Source organism: Vigna angularis, chromosome 5, assembly GCF_016808095.1.
Source record: "Vigna angularis cultivar LongXiaoDou No.4 chromosome 5, ASM1680809v1, whole genome shotgun sequence".
NCBI classification, from domain to species: Eukaryota; Viridiplantae; Streptophyta; class Magnoliopsida; order Fabales; family Fabaceae; genus Vigna; species Vigna angularis.
In genome coordinates this window covers 39,208,756-39,227,623 of record NC_068974.1, presented here as the reverse complement: position 1 = coordinate 39,227,623, position 18,868 = coordinate 39,208,756, and the positions used below count along the sequence as shown (strand labels likewise).

Genomic DNA, 18,868 nt, shown 5'->3' with positions numbered 1-18,868 from the left:
CCGAAACAATCGAAATTGTGTTTATTCGTATTCGCACATCTATACATATATAAATGTTCACCAACTCATTCACATTGGCGCAAATTTTGTAAGCATCGTTGTGACAGAATTGAGGGATTTATCGTACAAACCTGAGAGAAAAAATGGGAAGTGGCAGCACGTATTTGACACTGACAATGTTAGTGATCGCAGGATGTTTAATCTGTAACACAAAAGAGGTTTCTGCGCAATGTGGAGGAAGTTTGCCAGATCTGATATCGCAGTGCCAACAGTATGTGCAGAAAACAGGACCAAAGATTAAACCTTCAGCAGCTTGCTGTGCAGTGCTGAAACAATTCAATGTGCCATGTGCTTGCAAACTCATTACCAAAGAAGTTGCAAGCCTTGTCAGTATTCCAAAAGCTGTGTTCATGGGACGCTCTTGTGGTTTGAATCTTCCCGCAGGAATGCATTGCGGAGGTAATTAACATTTTCTGCTTAAAATTCTTTAGGGTTATAGCAAAATTATGTTTTCATATAAACAATTAATGAATGATTTTTGTGTTATTTATATAATAAATGTTATAAACAAACAAAATAATATGAGATATTTTTAACCTTTACATTCAATTTAGTTCAGAAACATATTTTACCTACAATCTTTTGAATTTTTATTGTAAACAGATAAATTGGATGGTTTAGAAATTAAATAACCATTTTTGTATAACTCTTAAGATTCATTTAGATGAATAACAATAAAATCTTTCTCAAAAAGTACACTTTATTAACCTCTCAACTATTGTTTTATTTTATATCAGTAATTTGTTTACTTATTAGTTTTTTGTTTTTATTAACAAATTAAGTTATAAAAAATATAAAATATTGCTTTTTTCAAATTTTTAATATTTTTATTAACTTATGTCCTTTTTAATACTATTTTTAATTCTTAAAATTATAGTAATGATTGAATATTCTTTTTCTATTTGTTTTTAATTAAATATAGTTCATATATTATTTTAGAAAAACTCAATCTGTTATATTAGATAAGTGTTAATATCATTCATTCCGTTTTGTTTTTAAGATTGGACAGTAAACATATAAAAAAATAAATAATTGTATTAACAGAGTTATTAACCTTTAAACAATATTGATTCTTTGTAGAAAATATAATAATTACATTGAATACAAATTAAGTAAATGATAAAATTATATTAAATCTTTATTATTATAATGGTCAATATCATAAATGTAAAGAAAGAAATAAGTGATGGTATATGTTATTGTTTCAGCTATTGTAATTCCGCCGGCGCCATGAAGTGAACATTTTCGCAATCTGCCAAACGCAATGGCTACCAAGCATCATAATTTAGTAGCTCGGATATGGAATGAGTGTTTAAAATGAAATATACTTGTTTATGTAATAAATAAAGAATTATATCATTGCACAATAATCTTAGTTATTTACGTGTTAAAACATGGCAATATTTAATTACACTTATCCCATATTTTCTTCTACTCTGTTAATAAAACTAATAAATGTGGGAGACATGGATAACTAGTAATTTATAGTTAGTTTCTTTTCATAATTTCGTTAAATAAACATCAGTATATGATTATTTTAAATAAATATCATAGTGTTGGATTTTACTATCGTTTTTTAGTCTTTTATATTGTATTTTTAAAATGTATAGTTAAAAATGTTTGTAGTTATTAAATTTAAATGTCAAACTGAAACTTGATTACATCGCATGTTTTAATATATTATGATTTTCAAGTTTTTAAAATAAATTAATACAAATTTTTTAATCCAATGTTATTAAATCTTTTCACATATTATGCATAATTTTATATTCACATGGTAACGCATTCGTTTTAGATCGACGTTTAAACGTATTAAACAAAGTTTTAAAGATATTTAAATATATCAAATAGAATAAATTAAGTTTATTTGATACATAATTTTTTTTAACATAATTATGTAAGAATAATTATATTACTTTATTTTTAAAATTTAAAACCATATCAAATTTTAAAACATACACTTAAAGTTTTTTAATAAAATCGAGTAAAGCAAAAAAAAAAAACCTTAACATCAAATCAAGTGATCTTTCATATCCATCTTCTTTAAAGAGTTGACTCAACCTCTCTTAAAAAATCCCAAAACACAACATAAAACCATCATGTCTTAGACACTTAGCATTAATTAAACAAACATCATTTTTGCCTCTTTATATACCATGATCTTTTCAAGACTTTCATTCTAGATTTGGTTCATTCTAGATTTGGTCCATTCTAAAAGGAACTGAACCAAACCGAACCAAATCCAACTCAACCCAATCAAACCGAACTCAACCGAATCGAACCCAACTCAAACCCAACCCAACCCAACCCAAACCCAACTCAACCCAGACCCAAACCAACCCAATCTAACGCAACCCAAAACCCAAACCCAATCCAACCCAAACCCAATCCAACCCGAACCCAACCAACCCCATCCCAAACACAACCTCAACCAACCAACCAACCCACCCGAACCCAAACCCTAATCCAAATCTCTAATCCCAACTTCAATCCAACCCAATCTAACCCCAACTCTCTAACCAAATTTCTCATAAAAAGCATGACCAAACAAATAAAGAAATAATCAATAAAAAAAGCTAAAGTCAAAATAAAGATTTTCATTTTGTACATAACCATTGAATTTTTTTGAATTTTGTATCATGAACCTAATAGGATTTTTAATTTAAACGGGCTAAATAAATCAAGGTTTTGACTATCATCTGTTGTACAAAACCTCTAAAATTGAGTTTTATTGTCCGTAGCTATCCCAATTTGCAGAAAATCATTAAAATATGATTTTATTGAGATTTTGAAGGGAGTTGCAATTTAATGTACTTTTAAAGAGGGTTGGAATGTGAAGGCACAATTTACATGAATCTTCACAAAGGCTGTCAAGAATTTACACAACATTAAAATTAAAAAACAAATGAAAAAAATCTTAGTGTGGGTGGTGCCTCTTTTAGAAAAAATGTGTCATCTAACAGAAGCAAGATTTCAATTGTGATTCACTGTTGGGGTATTGTCATCACAAAAACTCCTAAGGAAGTAGAGATTTGAGTGGAGATGGAGAAATCCCTAATCCAGTAAAAAAAGATAAAATACCCTCCAAAACAAAGAACACCAAATGCAAAAAGAAACATCAAAAGCCATATTGGTAAACACCTTATTGGAAGAAAATATAACTAATATTTGCACCAAAGAAAAAACAAGACAACACTCATGTAGATTGCAAAAACACTGATTCAATAACAGTAACCAGGAGAGGGAAGTGAAAATCAAACTCCTAATAACCACTTGTGTAGAATAAAAAAACTCCTACTTTTTTTACTAATACGAAAATAAGTCAAGCCTCTACCAAACAATACAACAAGCAGAAGAAAACCCAGAGACAAATCCAAAAGAGTGAACCATGCAACCAAGAAAATGAAAAAGAAAGTGATTAAAACTAATGGCAACAACGATATCAACAACCTCCTTCTAGCAGGTAGCAGTTTCCAGCCATCTGCTCTTTTTTTATTCTTTTGAAACCTTTTATGAATAATATATATTTTAAAGTCTAAAAATTAATTTTAAAATGCAACTTTTTATAAGTTAATAACATTATTATTATTTTTAAAAACCCATAACAATGTTAACGTGTTTCACTAACTCAAGTAATTATTTTTTTAAAAATTATTGATAAATACAATTATATATTTAAGAGACTTAGAGGGGCTTTATTAACGAGGCTATCAGATGTTTCATACTTGTTGAAAAGGATTTTGTGTCCATTGTTTTATTATTTTATATTTCAAAAATAAAATTTAGATTTTAAAAATAAAAAACAGACATTTCTCAAAATCATTTCTAAATCATAAAAAAATCAATGATCTATAAAAGAAATTTAACACTTTCTCTTCTAATTTTTTTTCTTTAACAAAATGAGGAAAACTTGTACCCTTTTTTCATTGTTTTGGCAGATATATTTCTTTCAATAAATAAAGTAAAGTTGGTTCTTGTGAATCTAAGAATTTTATTTCAAAAAAGAATATAGTAGTGAGATTTTGATAAATATGTTAATTTAATTGTGAAGAGCACCTGTGAGAATCTTGCAGGAAATAAATTAGGTGTTGTGATAGATTAATGTTTTTAAAATTGGTTTGGTAGTTGAAATGGTTAAGATATTGATTGAATGTTGACTATTTTAAATGCCTGTAATTAAGTACTTTAACCTTAAACTTAGTTGAGAATACATAAAAAAAAATATAGAAACTATTAAAACATCAATTATAGTTTTAGAACCTACCAGTCTATATAAAGAAAATTGCGCTTGAAGACAGCAAATAATAATGTGTTATATTTTTTCTTTTGTGTGTTTATATTATCCATACACCGATAGGTAGATTTAGTTAGTTAATTATATTCCTTTTATAAGATGTTCTTCGTTGAACAAATTCTTAAAACTTCTTATAAAAGAATATTATTCATGTTTATGTACAACTTTGTAATTTTTTTGCCAAAAGTACTCATAACTAGTTAGAAAAAGTAAGTAATCAATACAATACTAAGTTAAAAAAAATGTTTGTCTTTTATTATTATTAAAAGAATATATAAACAACTTAAATATATTTTTATAATAAAAATATTTATATTTAAATTTACAAAAAATATAATATTTATACTAAATATTACTTATATTTTTATAAACATAAGTTTATTTTATAAAATATATATATTTTGAATCCGTGCATTGCAATGTTAAAATACTTGTTTTATTATACTGACAACTAATACACTGTTGACAGATAACAATATTATTACCTAGAAAATATAATTAATCTATTGGGTCTCCTTTTATACACTCATGAAGGCCAAACTGTGGGAGTCTTTGGCTAGAGATAGATTGGACGTTTAATAAGAACATACAGCTGAAGTTGTGGACGGAGGAAACTCCAGTGTGTAGTCTGTCACAGTCCGATTGTGACGCACGCTCCTCCTTGTTTCTTTTGTCGTCGCAATTTGTACCAACAAAATTTAAAATATAATTCTGTTGCATACTCTCAGTCTCAGCATTTCAAGCCATTTTGCTCATCTTCACCTTCTAGGCTCTCCTTTCTCTGTTGGGTAACCCTTCGCTTTCTCTATTTCTCTTTTTCTCTGTCTCCCTCCCTCTATCTCTATATATATTTGACTTCTCCTCGGAGGTAGCACCGCTTCCACCGGACGTGTTTCAGATCTACGATATTGGAGTTTATTCTTTTTATTGATATTTTTATATTACTCTGATTTCTTTTCTGTGCTTCGGATTATCTTATGTTCTTTAACTGTGTTTTTGTTGAATTGTAGATCTCCGTTTTATTTGTCCAAAGCGATCTATTGTTTTTTGGATCGAAGCTGTTCAATATATTGGAACGGTTGATGGCGATCTGATTGCGGCGATGGCGATGGAATCTGTGTTAGTTGCGTGGATTAGTTTAATTGTTTGATGATGTTGTTCTGTGTTCGCGTAGCTTGAAGTTCTATTTCAACTAGGGAACTACTATTGTTTGATTTAGAGAGTTTGTTGAAGTGAATTTTGCAGCAATTTGAAGACTGTGGAGTAGAAGCTTTATTTGAAAATGCCAGGTTTTAGAGCAAAAATTAGGATTGGAATTTTGATTATTGTGATAGTAGGGATTTGTCTGGCTGCTTTATATGGTTTGTTGAAGCCTATTTCGAATGGATGTATAATGACCTACATGTATCCGACTTATATTCCCATTTCATCTTCGGAGAGCATTTCTCCTGCGAAGTATGGCTTGTATTTGTACCACGAGGGATGGAAAAAAATAGATTTTAAGGAGCATCTTAAAAAGCTCAGTGGTGTGCCCGTGCTTTTCATCCCAGGCAATGGTGGCAGCTTCAAACAGGCAAGGTCCTATTTCTTTTTGTTTAGAATTAGGCAAAGTTGGTATGGGTTATGGATACTTGTTAAATAAATATCAGAATGTAAAAATGAAGAATGGAAAATATTAATGTTATTGCTGGACTTGAGTAGTTTTAATGTTGGGGTATTTGGGAGTAAGTTGATTTAGTTGTTATAGATCGATTTGAGAGTGGATAATGTAGTTATGTAGTATGATGACATGTAAATCTGCATTTCTAGTTTGCTTTTCTCAAAGTTTGAGGTATGCTTACTTGTTGGCCAAGGTTTCTGATTTTGAATCTAGATTCTAGGGTAACTCATTATCAGTTCATTTTTGAATGATTTTATAGGAGTTTGTGAAATTCCTTTGGGTACGGGAATGATGCTTCTTTTCATTTGTGAAATTGAAAACAAGGAAAAAAAGAATAAAATGAATAAAAGATAGAAAAATACGGCATAGATCCCCTATGATTTACGAAACTAACTTTAATGTTGATAATGATTTAGGAAACTAACTTTTTTTACTTGGCCCCCGAAATTTTATATTTCTGTTAACATTTTCTGTTAGTTGTATCCACTTTGTAGGTGCGGTCTTTGGCAGCTGAATCTGATAGGGCATATCAGAATGGTCCCCTAGAGCGTACATTCTACCACGAGGCAACCCTAAGAGCTGAAGAAGGAGGTGTAGATATAAATTTATCTAGTTTTCAATTACCCAGCCAGTATACCAGCAGGCTGGACTGGTTTGCTGTTGATCTTGAAGGTGAACATTCTGCCATGGATGGTGCCATTCTTGAAGAGCACACTGAATATGTTGTACGTGCTATACATAAGGTATCACTTTTACTATTTTAGTTTATACCAAATGGATGCAAATGAATATTGGATGAATACAATCTGGTTGTAATCTTAAAACTCTTGAGATGGTTTATTGGTAGTCTGTAGATCACCAATCTGTTTTGAATTGAACTTGTTATCATTGTTGTTGTATTGGCTGGTTCACACTAATGGTATTAATATTCTCAATAAGCTGAGAATTTGTTTCTTATTATTGATTATCAACATCATTAAAATCCAATGAACTAGTGACTTGTTAGAATGACAGATAAACCCTCAGCTCTGCAAATGTTGAGTCTTGCTTTGTTTTAGTGCTAGTAATATTTATTATTTCTACTTTTAGACCATCTTATGGTAGGGAATAAACTAGTTGGTTTTGTTTGATGCTTTTGAATGACATTCTTCTCTGTTTTCAAGTCATTCAACTTAGATTTTTGGTTTAGTGTTATCTCATGAATGTTGTGACTTGTTAGAATGATATAGTTAAACCCTCAGCATTGCAAATATTTATTAAGTCTTTCTATGCATCAGTGCTAGTAAACTTTATTTATTTGTTCTACTTTTTAACCAACTTGACCATATGTGTAAAAATAAGCAATTACAAGTATTAATTTTGAAAGGGGAAACAAACAAAGGAGAAGAGAGAGTACTTCAAGATTCAGAGGATATAGACTACAAAGAATTACAGTTATCCATGTATACATTTTGGGGTTAATGACAAAAAGGAGAGATCCCCAACTTCAAGTACTGTCTCCTGATGAAGCGAAGGGAGCCAACCTCCCCAAGTGAGAGACATTTTCTTTGCTTACCTGTTTTGGACTAACCTGTTTTGCTTAGTGGACACAAAACTCAAATTCAATTCTTCTTAACCCTCAGTCTGATGACACTTGGTGGTTGACTGACTCACTAAGTACACTCCTTTCCTTCCCTTAAGTCATCCTTATACAGATCATGATGTATCAAAAAATTTTCTAAAGGAAATGGTCCAGTTAAATTGATTTCCTACTACTATTGTTAAAGTTAGGGACGATAATTTTCTTAGCCTTGTTTGGACTGACCTGTTTCGCTTAGCTGACACAAAACTTAGATTCAATTTTGCTTATCACCCTCAGCTTGATGGCCAAATTGAAGTTATAAACAAATGTGTAGAAACTTAAAATTGAAATTATAAAAAGAAGTTAACAGATTAACACTTCATCTCGACTTGAAGATGAACCATTTAAAAGCACAAGATAAGATGAACATGTTTGCTGATAAACATAGGCAAGAAGTGCTCTTTGCAATTAGAGATTGGGTATATCTAAAATTACAACCCAACATACTGTAATCCTTGGCAGAGAAAAGGAACTAGAGGTTGAGTCGTGATTTTATGGCCCTTATTGGATACCATGAAGGTGGACAGGTTGCTTATCATCAACCATGACTACCCACAGAAAGCAGAGTCCACCCAGTTTTTCTTGTATCACTTGTACCCAACCTCTGCCTTTGGTACGATCAGCTGGAGCTACAAGTTGTACCTATAAAAGAAGTAATAGCAGAAGGAGCTGAAGTTCTAGTGGAATGGAACTTCTACCTGGCTTTGAAGCTACTTGGGAATCATTTGATACTAATGAAACATTTTCCACACTTTCTTCTTGAGAACAAGGTGAAACTTGTGGTGGGAAGTATTTTTAGTAACAGACCTCTTATTAGAATAGTTTATGTTAGAAGAGGTAGGAAGGAAAGGGATTTGGGCTCAGAAGGCCCCATGTCAACTAATGAGTAAAGTCAGTTGTATAGAAGAATATGAATGAGGAGAAAAAGAGGGGGAGGAGGGAGGGGAGGAATGGTCAGATATTTTTTGGTTGTAAAGAGATCAGGTTTTTGAATTCCTATGCGACATTCTTGTATCTGTCGCTGCAGTTGGGATAACTGAGTGAATATAATAAAGATTCGTTCTTTATTCTATACTTTCTTTTATAATCAATCCATTCCTTGCACTATCTTTTATTTTCGTGTTCTTTACCGTAGACAGTTCTGTGTTATGCACTCTTTTATCAGTTGGTGCTGTCTCTAGCATTGTAAGAACTATGTTCCTTGAGACAGTTAATTATTGAAAATTGTCACTCTGTTCAATGCTTATGATCTGCTCATGCAGATTTTGGACCAATATAAAGTGTCTTATGATACCCGAACAAGAGAAGGTGCTGTGGTTTCTGGGAGTTTGCCAAAAAGTGTGATATTGGTTGGTCATTCAATGGGAGGTTTTGTTGCTAGGGCGGCTGTTATCCACCCTCATCTTAGGAAATCAGCAGTTGAAACTGTTCTTACACTTTCAACCCCACATCAGTATGCATTTTTTCTATTATTGTTTTCTTGTTATATTTCTGTGTCGCTTAAATGTTTGATGGGATACATGTATTTTATTCAGATCACCTCCTGTGGCATTGCAGCCTTCGTTGGGTTATTACTTTGCACGTGTAAATTCCAAATGGAGAGAAGGATATAAGGTTCAAACCACTAACACAGGGCGTTATGTGTCTGATCCAGTACTCTCTAATGTTGTAGTTGTATCTATTTCTGGCGCCTACAACGATTACCAGGTATTGCCAATGGTTTTCATTTTTCCCCCTAGAGGTAGTAGATTTTTCACCAATGAATGCTATTTGATAGCAAAAGGGGCCTTATTTGTCTTTGCTTCAGAAGATTATTTTCCCTATGCATTGTTAAATTTTAACAATTTCCAGAGTGTTGGTACCAGCCCTTTTACTATCTCTATTTAAAGGACATTCTTAACTAGTATCTTCTTTTAGTATTACTAAATTTCCATCTTATGTAATATATAGAAATGAAATTTCTTAAATTTTCAGTAAATGTATAAATCACACGGTGGAATATCAAGTTGTACTGTCTCATGCAATCACATTTATTAAACAACTATTAAATATTATGAACCTTCACATTATGGTTTATTTTTTGTTCTTTCTTTTTTTTCAGGTACGGTCAAAATTAACATCACTTGACAATATTGTGCCCCCAACCCATGGCTTCATGATCAGTAGTACAGCCATGAAAAATGTGTGGTTGTCTATGGAACATCAAGCTATTTTATGGTGTAATCAATTGGTTGTCCAAGTAAGTAGGTCTCTTCTTTGTCAAGAACATAAACTTGTTTCTCCTTTGTGTGATCCTTATCGTTTTTATTCTTATCTAGGTATCGCACACGCTTCTTAGTTTGATAGATTCCCGAACAGGCCAACCATTTGCAGATAGTCAAAAGAGACTTGCAGTTTTTGCAAGAATGCTGCGTAGTGGAATATCCCATTATTTTGACTGGATGGTGCAGTTACCCCGTTATAAACAACCAATAAACATTCCTGTTCATAATACAAAAGATGTCACTGGTATGTTGTTACCAATTTTATTATCCCATGGTTGTTGTATTTTGTTTATCTGAAAATTCTGTTGACAAGCTTTCTGGAATCATCTAATATTCATTCCAAAGTTCTATTTTATGGTCATATAACTGTTGAAACTTTTGCTTATAATATAAAGAAAAATTATGCTTTATGGACAAAGAAGATAGTTTTTTCCATCTTTACTGTTACCCGCCATCTTGATTTATACTGGTAAAAACTCTTACTATATACTTGGCCTTATGATTTTTCCATGACTGATGCAATATACAAATAGTTTTGAAAAATGATTTTGCATTGCATAGGAAATTCAATACTTATGTCACGTGGTGGTTTCTGTTTAATTGGATTAAATTTTGTCCATGTCAATATATGTCAATTTGGAAATAAAATTTCACATTTGTACAAAATTTTGTATTCAAATTATATTGTGGCTGCAGGATCTCCCCTACATAGGCTGATTGCTTGTCCTGCCAATGTTCATTGGAATGATGGGGGCCTTGATAGAGACCTATACATTCAGATAAATGAGGTGACTGTATTAGCAATGGATGGTCGCAGGCGGTGGTTGGACATACAAAAATTGGTATTTGTTTATTGTTTCTTTGATACAATATCCAAAGTATATGACATACATAGGTAAACTTCTGTAGAAATAATAGGATTTAGGTAGAGAAGGAGGAAAAAAGAGAACATTGAATAATAGAAATAAGTATTAATATATGTTGTGCAATAATTTGCTAGAAAAGGAAAAACACTCATCCCTACTTATATAAATCCTAGTCTCCCAATTCTTTTTGAACTAGGCAACAAATCTTGGGATATGTTGAAACTATGAATGGCCCTTTTCCAAACCTTGAAATGCTTGAGTTGTCACCTTTTAGATTTGCTGTGTGGTCTTGTGCTTGAGAGTTTCTATCTTTGCAAAAATGTCCATGACAATTTGAACTTTTCTGAGTTTTATAGCCTCATCATTGATAGCAATTGCTTTTGGAATGGTGCAATTGCTTAATAATTTAATCTGGATGTGTAGGGTTTAAATGGAAAAAGTCATTTTGTACTTGTGACCAATCTAGAGCCTTGTTCTGGAATTAGACTTCATTTGTGGCCGGAAAAGGGGAAATCTGCTACTACTTTACCTCTCAATGATAGGGTTGTTGAAGTGACAGCAAAGATTATGCGCATTCCCTCAGGTCCAGCACCACGTCAGGTACAATATGCCTCTTTTCAGACTAATCTGTCTTGTTTGGATTATCTTTATACTACCTTACTATTGTTGACTTAGGAAGATGCCTATTTAGTTTGGCCACTTATAATATTTAATCTGCAATAATATACCAGCTTGAACCTGGCAGTCAGACTGAGCAAGCTCCTCCATCTGCTGTATTTTGGTTGGGTCCAGAAGATATGCATGGCTTCAGATTTCTTACCATATCAGTTGCACCTCGTCCGGTACAACTTTTAGTTTTGAATGATTTCTTTTTAGATATTAAGAAATTCATATCTTCCTGACAGGTATTCAGAAATATTTGTACGTATTTGATTCTTTTCTTCCCTTGAGCCTTTCTATTCTGCTTGATTAGGAGTTTGAGATTGAATGTTTTTTCATTTTAAAGTTTCCATGGGGGAGCTTGTACTTGCTTTACATTTGGTCTTACATTTATCTTTCATAAAATTAGAAAGGTGATTTTCATCTGGATGGGTGGATTATGTGTTAAACTAAATATTGTTTATCTTTTTCTAATCTTAAAAATTCTTTATGTAAGTGTACTTTTGTGTGGCCATACTAATTATGATGACTGAAGATGGAATACTACTGAAAATATGAGAAAAAGAACTTAAGATATTAATTATCTCTCGGCTTATCTTTTTTATTTATAGAAGAAACTTACATAAAAAATATCTATGTAATTAATCCTAATAAGTAAACAGCTTATAGGTATAATAGTTTTCCAATTAAACTACTAACTACCTATATTTAATTCTTATTCTGACAGGAATAATTAAATCAGTTTGCTTCTAAATTGGATTTAGTTATTGTATGGTTTTTGTGTTCCATATTTGCTTGTGAAATGACAATGTGGTTCACAGAGTATTTCAGGAAGACCACCGCCAGCAGCATCTATGGCAGTTGGACAGTTCTTTAATCCGGAGGAGGGCAGTCAAGAATTATCTCCATGGTTTATGCTTCAATCTTCCTATTCTCAAAAGGTTGTTATTTTTTGGGAATGTGCCGACCTGTCACCCTAGACTGTAATTTACTGATATGAATTTATTTCTTGAGTTTCTTTTCGTTGCAGTGCCTGTTGTTACATCAGAAATTGTTCTAATTCTGAAGCAGTTTGTAGTATACAGACCTTATATAGCCAAAGCTTACTTTGATGCTTACATGTAACGCTACAACTATTATAGGGATGTTCCTTTTGTCTTATTAGGTTATATACATTATATAATAAAAAAGATATACGTGTAGAAAGTTTCATTAGAAATCAAGTGAAATTAAATTACACTGTTACGGTGCTAAAATAGGTTTCTCAATTTTCAGCAACTTGCAAGTGAATGAAACAATTTTTTCTTCTTCAGCGGGCAATAGGTTGCATAACATTGATATGTTGTTTTATGCAGGATTTGGTTTTGGAGGAAGCTCATCCGCTAGCCGTCAAATTATCATTTGGCATTAGTGTGGGGCTTCTACCTGTTACTCTGTCTTTGAAAACTGTCAGCTGTGGAATCAGAAACTCTGGACTTCCAGAAGAGGAAGCTGGAGACATTGAAAGTAGTAGTAAGAATCCTAATCAAATACCAAATAAACTATCGTTTAAGGATTTTACTTTTGGTGATAGCTTTTTCTGTGGTGTGCCTGTTTTCCAACTTCATATGGCATTGTGGTGTATTGAAATGTATTTTGTATGTAGTGAAAATTGCATATATTAAGTTTGTTACAAATATAATCAATTCTAGGTCTCGTAAAAATAAGTTCACAAGTAAGAGAGGTCATAACTCTATTTTTTGCTTTTGCATTAGATCTTGGAACAACATTTTGTTTATTGCCCTTCTAAGAGATCATGTTATCACCAATGGAGATACAATATTCAGTAGTGGATCTTCTATTAGAAGGAAATTCTATTCAATTAGCATCTAAATAACAAACACACTAAATAATTATTTTACTGATAACATATATCAATTACATTCTCATCATTACTATTTTGTAGTAATAAAATTCTTTAAAATAAGGAAATAAAAATATATTGAAATGAATTGGAAGATTATAAAAATATTTTTTCCTAATCACTATGAAGATATTGAGCATGTTTTTATCCTAATAATCCGTTATTTACAACAATAACTCTGTTAGACATATCGCCTATAGACTCATCTATATGCTTTATTAGGGATTGGTGGCAAGTATAGACAGACCATGTCATTGTGGTAGATAAAGAAGTTTTTTATCTTATTCTTCTTTGATGATATAGATAAAGAAGTTTGAAAATGTGTGAAATCTCCAAAAGCTTACAATGTTACCAAATGACATGATATAATTTATCTTTAATGACAAGAATTGGGCCTGAACACTTCTTTTATCATAACTAATTTTTCATCGTATTCTTCTTTGATGATATAAACAAAGAAGTTTGAAAATGCGGGAAATCTCCAAAAGTTTAAAATGTTACCAAAAGATATGATGTAATTTATCTTTAATGACATGAATGTGGGCTTGAACTTGGCTTTCTTTTATGCATATAGTTGAATGCATTCTAAATTTGTGATGAATATTTTTCTGCTGTTTTACTGTTTTCTTTTTAGCTTAGATAACTATAGCTGGGTATTTCAGGGCTCTGCAAATTGCGCTGTTTCCCACCTGTTGCACTTGCGTGGGATGATACATCTGGTCTTCATATATATCCAAATCTGAATAGTGAGATAATTGTTGTTGATTCCTCCCCAGCATATTGGAGTTCAACCCAGCAATCTGAAAAAACCATTGTTCTTTTGCTGGTATGAATCACCTAATGCATAAAGTTCAACTGTTTCCCCCTTAAATTCTTAAACAAATAAAGAATTGGAGTTATTTTCATGCCAAACTGCCAAATTCTACGACTATCTAGAATTCTGGCAGTGGGTGGTATTATGACAATTCTTTTAATTCTTTTAATTTCTCCACTATTCTATAGGTTGACCCACATTGTTCTTATAAGAGTAGCATTTCAATTTCTGTCAGTGCTGCTGCAAGTAGGCTTCTACTATTGTATAGTCCAAAGGTAAATGAACCTCTTTATGCCTGATTTCGTAACCTTCTATCTTGCATTTTACTTATTTATTTATTTGGATTGCCTATAGTCTCATGCCTTTGAAAAACAAATGGAGTTATATTTCCATGAGAAGTTTTTTTATTATTATCCATTTTTGCATAATTTAGTGTTTTCAATTGATTCACAATGGTAAATTGTTATATGATCTATTATCTTTATATCCATCAACTTAATATAAGGATTCCATTAATGTAAAATAATTTTGTCTATTGGCTGTTCATGCAGATAGTTGGTTTCTCTGTTGCTGTTGTTTTCTTTGCTCTAATGCGGCAAGCATATTCATGGGATCTTGATCTGAGGATACCATCTATGCTGACTGCTTTGGAATCAAATTTGACATTATTATCACATTTGTTTCCCCTAGCCATTCTACCCATTTTCTTTTCCTTATTCCTTTCACTGCTGATGTCTCAGCCACTTCCTTCATTTGCTAGCTTCATTGGCATCTCTCTTATTTGTTATATCTTTGCCAACGGATTCATAGCCATTATAATTCTGATTACTCACTTGGTATTCTTTGTGGCTGCTGTTACACACATCTTCATCAAGACAAGGTTAGGTGACTGATTGATCTATGCCACTTATCACCCTAAATTTTGCTCAATATGTGTGCTAATGTAAAGAAGGGCAGCCTTGATTAATAGGATTTGCCTTGATAAATTGGAATTTGGATAGTAAATCACATTTCTTGTGGATTTATGTTAATCTATATTTATTTTCTTATCTCTACCAATAGAAATTTTAGGTAGATAATCTACAACGTAAATGCTAATTGTGCCTACGTTTTTATTGATAAATATGTTGCAGGTGGCAAATGTGGGAACGGAATTATAGCTTTTTGTCTCTTCGTTGGTTTGTTAATCATTCGTCTAGCTTCTTTTCTCTGAAGGTAAAGTACAATGTTATATTTCCTTTGATTGACAAACCAAGTATGTTGTATTTGGCTTTCTTATCCACATTTTGTAGGCCTACTGGTCTAGTATATTTCCAATTTTCATTTTTTATTTTCATGTATTAATTCTGTGGGGGAAGGGGTAGTAGAACAGTGGTGGGTAGACAAGAAGGTGGTTATCTATAAGTAATTTTGTGATCTTCAGTTTTGTTTGTACTTTAAGTTCATCTCATTTACGTTTGAATCTTGGTACTTACATTAAACAGGTGGTTAGGGTTCTAAGATCCAATCCAGTACTTGTTATGGCACTTACTGCAATGATCTTGGCAAGCTTGGTTCATCCATCTTTTGGTCTCCTCATACTTCTCCTCTCTCACTTTCTCTGTTGTCACAATGCATTATGCAGGTATACATTAGGGTTTAAAATAAATTAAAATGCTGGTATTGATGAACCCACAACTGTGATCTTCCTAGCTTAGGGTTTAAAATAAATTAAAATATAAATACTGTACTATCAATCTATGCTATATCCATCTAGTATGATTCTTTTTAGGCCTTAGGTCCATCCTATCATGGCGTGTTTGACTTTTTGAGACTGACTTTTGTTTTTGTTTATGTAGCAGTTTCCTGACAGCATCTTGTGGCAGCCATGACCAAATTACTGAAAATTTGGACTGTAACAGTGAAGATTATTCGGGGTCTGAAAAGAAGAATTTCAAATTTGATGGTAGTTTTAAGCGGACATTCCCTTCAGCAGACAACTTGTCCAACAGTCCTGATTCATCAAGAAGTTTTGGTGACGCACAACTAGATTTATTTCACCATCGCCATGGTTTGTTGATATTGCATCTTGTTGCAACGATGATGTTTGCTCCATCCGTTGTTGCTTGGTTCCAGGTAGATGATATATAACAATTAGTGTCATGATAGCATTTTAAACATATTCTGTCATTCAATCATTTCTTGGGAAAATAGGAAAGGGAAAGGGGAATTTGATTGATTGAATTCCCACAACATAACTTTACTCCTGATGTTTCTCCCTGATGAAGACCAGGAGAGACGTGAGCTTACAAAATCTTACCCATTATTTTACATGATTTTGTATCTCCCTTATGGTTATATACGCAATTGAAGAAATACGATTCGGTTTCTTTCATTCTTGTTGTCTTTCAATGGATCTTTTTTTCCTCTCGAGGCCTTTTCACTTTCACAATGGTGAACTGTTCTGTTAAATGTTTCACCTTGTATGTTCTCATCACTTAGGGTGTGGATAAGAAATAAATCAGTGCTTTGATATTGAAGTTGAACTTATGTTGAGATGAAAAATCCAAGGTCCAGTGTTTTCTCTAGAGTTTTATTGCATGGATTAGAATGACAGTCCATGTAAATTTTTACTAGGTCACTGCTTGAAACAAAATGCACTAATATTCTCTTATTTACTTATAAAATTAATTTTTGCAGAGACTAGCATTGGGTGAGAGCCTCCCATGGTTTCTGGATGCAGTGCTTTGCATCGGCGTCATACTTCATGGCATCTGCAGCTCGAAGCCCGAGTTCAATTCCTTCTTCGTGTCCTTTGCTGGGATCCCCATCCGAAACGTTAGACTCTATTTTCTCTACCTTATAGCTGGATACTGGTCCTATTTTTCTGGTCTTACTCTGGCTCCGTATAGAGTGTTTTATGCTATGAGCGCTGTGGGGGCCATTTCCTTCGGTTTAAGAATGTGGCGTAACTGGAACGGCGAAAAGAGAGAGGTTACTTATAGCATCCGGAAGCATTCTCACAGGCACTGAAATTTTCCACAACTTTCTTAGAACCAGACAGTGGAGTTCCACGTGTATGTATGTAAAATGTGTAATTGTTTCGATGATTGTTACAGTAGGGCATTGCTGTTAGATATTTGATTTGAAGTAGAACGAGCAGGGTCTATATAGGTTCATCGAGTTTATGCCGGTATTCCCTGTGACAACTGTTGTAACATTTTAGATGGATAGTTTTAGCGTCTTTTCCATGGGCCTAGGCTGGTTTTGCGGCTGTTGTATCATCGTTTCACGAGGATATTTTGCAATTTTGCCTGAATGTGAGGAATCTAAAGTGTTTGAATGAACTTGTGTCCTAATCTTACAAGAGGATGATCTTCGGAACGTTGAAGAAGTTCATGTTTCATTAGATAAACACATTCAAGTTGAACCTAAGTTGATCGATCACACAGGTAATTCACGTTCAGACTTTGTATATTTTTGTTTTTCCTTTTAAAAATGTGTTTTTCTTTCCTTTTGGTAAAAAGGGAAGGAATGATTTAGAAATATAGAGAAGGAAAAGAAAGAGAGAGAAAAGAATTAAGTAAAAAACAAGATTGTTTAGATGGCAAAAGAAAATATAGAAGGATGATTTGATATGCTATATATAATTTTAGTTTTCTCTTTATTGTACAATAATAATCATATTAATGCATTTTCTCTTATCGTAACATCACACTGAAAAATGTATATTAATGATATATTTTCAATTGACATTATTACCAATGAAATTTACGCGAGACCTATTAAATCAAATAAGTTTCACCGGGTATTAAATGAAAACATTAAATTTACTTAATAAAAAGTTGTGTATTGATAAGTTAGGCCATTGAGTCTTTTGACCCAAACACTTGTCATCCCGGTTGGTAGGTTAACTTGTGGGCCCATGTTCTTCTCATACATCACCAGTTTCACCCCTTCAAGGGCCCATAACACCTTTGTTTTTTCATAGCAAAATTGGGAAAAAATATAAAAATATTAGAAAAACTTAAAATGGCATGTCTCTACTTCTAAAAAGCCAATGCTTGTCTAATTTTAGAATTTAATGGTTTCATTTTGTTTCCTCAGAAAAAAAAACGTTTTTTATAGGATGGTTAAAAATCCCACGTGGATCGAAGATAATATATTATGGTGTAACATTATTACTATGTTAGAAACATATGCATAAAAAACGTGATGTTATATCAAATTTTAGATATTAATTTTTAGGGTTAAATATGTTTCTTTAAATACAAAATTAGAATTTATTTTTGTCATAAACTTTAATACATTTCAGTTTTCAAATTTTAAAAATAAATAGATTAATTATCTTACTTCAACTACTTTAATTTCATTTTATGTATTAAACCGAGGTTTACACTGACATTTGAGATGATATATATTAAATGATTAAACAATTCAAACCCTGTTCTGAAACATCATTTGACACTTTAAAAAAATTTAAGATCATTATATTAAAAAGGACTATATCTTTAAAGTTTAAAGACTAAACATATTTATCACTAACTTTTATAATAGTGTGATTGATTCGCGCTGAAAAAAATCACGACATGCCTAATCCCGATGAATAAATTCTGACGCCAAATTCACGCAAGAATTATCACCAATTGAAAAGGCAAAGTTCCTCTTACAGGGTTGAGATGCCCGACAGCTTTATCAAAGCCTTAGAGAATCTCAACCATGGAAAATGTCGGAATGTATTGTCAAA

General features: G+C 32.3%; 2 protein-coding genes across 4 annotated transcripts; both read left to right on the top strand.

Moving 5' to 3' along the window:
* The first annotated feature begins 110 nt into the window (after positions 1 to 110).
* LOC108339486 (uncharacterized) lies at positions 111 to 1,400 on the top strand. Its single transcript, XM_017576614.2, has 2 exons — positions 111 to 459; positions 1,269 to 1,400. Exons 1-2 carry the CDS (start codon positions 144 to 146, stop codon positions 1,292 to 1,294), a joined length of 342 nt encoding a protein of 113 aa, XP_017432103.2. The 5' UTR covers positions 111 to 143; the 3' UTR covers positions 1,295 to 1,400.
* Positions 1,401 to 4,894: 3,494 nt separating this feature from the next.
* On the top strand, positions 4,895 to 17,468 carry LOC108339580 (GPI inositol-deacylase). Of its 3 annotated transcripts, none has more exons than XM_017576731.2 (19): positions 4,895 to 5,142; positions 5,365 to 5,927; positions 6,509 to 6,757; positions 8,898 to 9,088; positions 9,171 to 9,342; positions 9,737 to 9,874; positions 9,954 to 10,143; positions 10,596 to 10,741; positions 11,189 to 11,365; positions 11,497 to 11,607; positions 12,247 to 12,366; positions 12,781 to 12,937; positions 13,991 to 14,154; positions 14,331 to 14,417; positions 14,694 to 15,022; positions 15,276 to 15,357; positions 15,627 to 15,766; positions 15,981 to 16,257; positions 16,822 to 17,468. In XM_017576731.2, exons 2-19 carry the CDS (start codon positions 5,637 to 5,639, stop codon positions 17,152 to 17,154), a joined length of 3,354 nt encoding a protein of 1,117 aa, XP_017432220.1. In that variant the 5' UTR covers positions 4,895 to 5,142; positions 5,365 to 5,636; the 3' UTR covers positions 17,155 to 17,468. The 3 variants fall into 3 exon arrangements, with proteins under 3 accessions (XP_017432220.1, XP_017432221.1, XP_052733619.1); XM_017576732.2 differs by having other exon boundaries at positions 4,896 to 5,142; positions 15,984 to 16,257; XM_052877659.1 differs by lacking the exon at positions 4,895 to 5,142 and having other exon boundaries at positions 5,794 to 5,932.
* The last annotated feature ends 1,400 nt before the right edge of the window (positions 17,469 to 18,868 follow it).

Bases quoted from the DNA above. Each gene is read 5' to 3' on its own strand.
- LOC108339486 (XM_017576614.2), top strand. From the start codon at position 144: ATGGGAAGTGGCAGCACGTATTTGACACTGACAATGTTAGTGATCGCA. The intron at 460-1,268 runs GTAATTAACATT...TTATTGTTTCAG, and splicing joins CGCAGGAATGCATTGCGGAG to CTATTGTAATTCCGCCGGCG.
- LOC108339580 (XM_017576731.2), top strand. From the start codon at position 5,637: ATGCCAGGTTTTAGAGCAAAAATTAGGATTGGAATTTTGATTATTGTG. The intron at 12,938-13,990 runs GTAAGAATCCTA...TGGGTATTTCAG, and splicing joins TGGAGACATTGAAAGTAGTA to GGCTCTGCAAATTGCGCTGT. The intron at 14,155-14,330 runs GTATGAATCACC...ACTATTCTATAG, and splicing joins AAACCATTGTTCTTTTGCTG to GTTGACCCACATTGTTCTTA.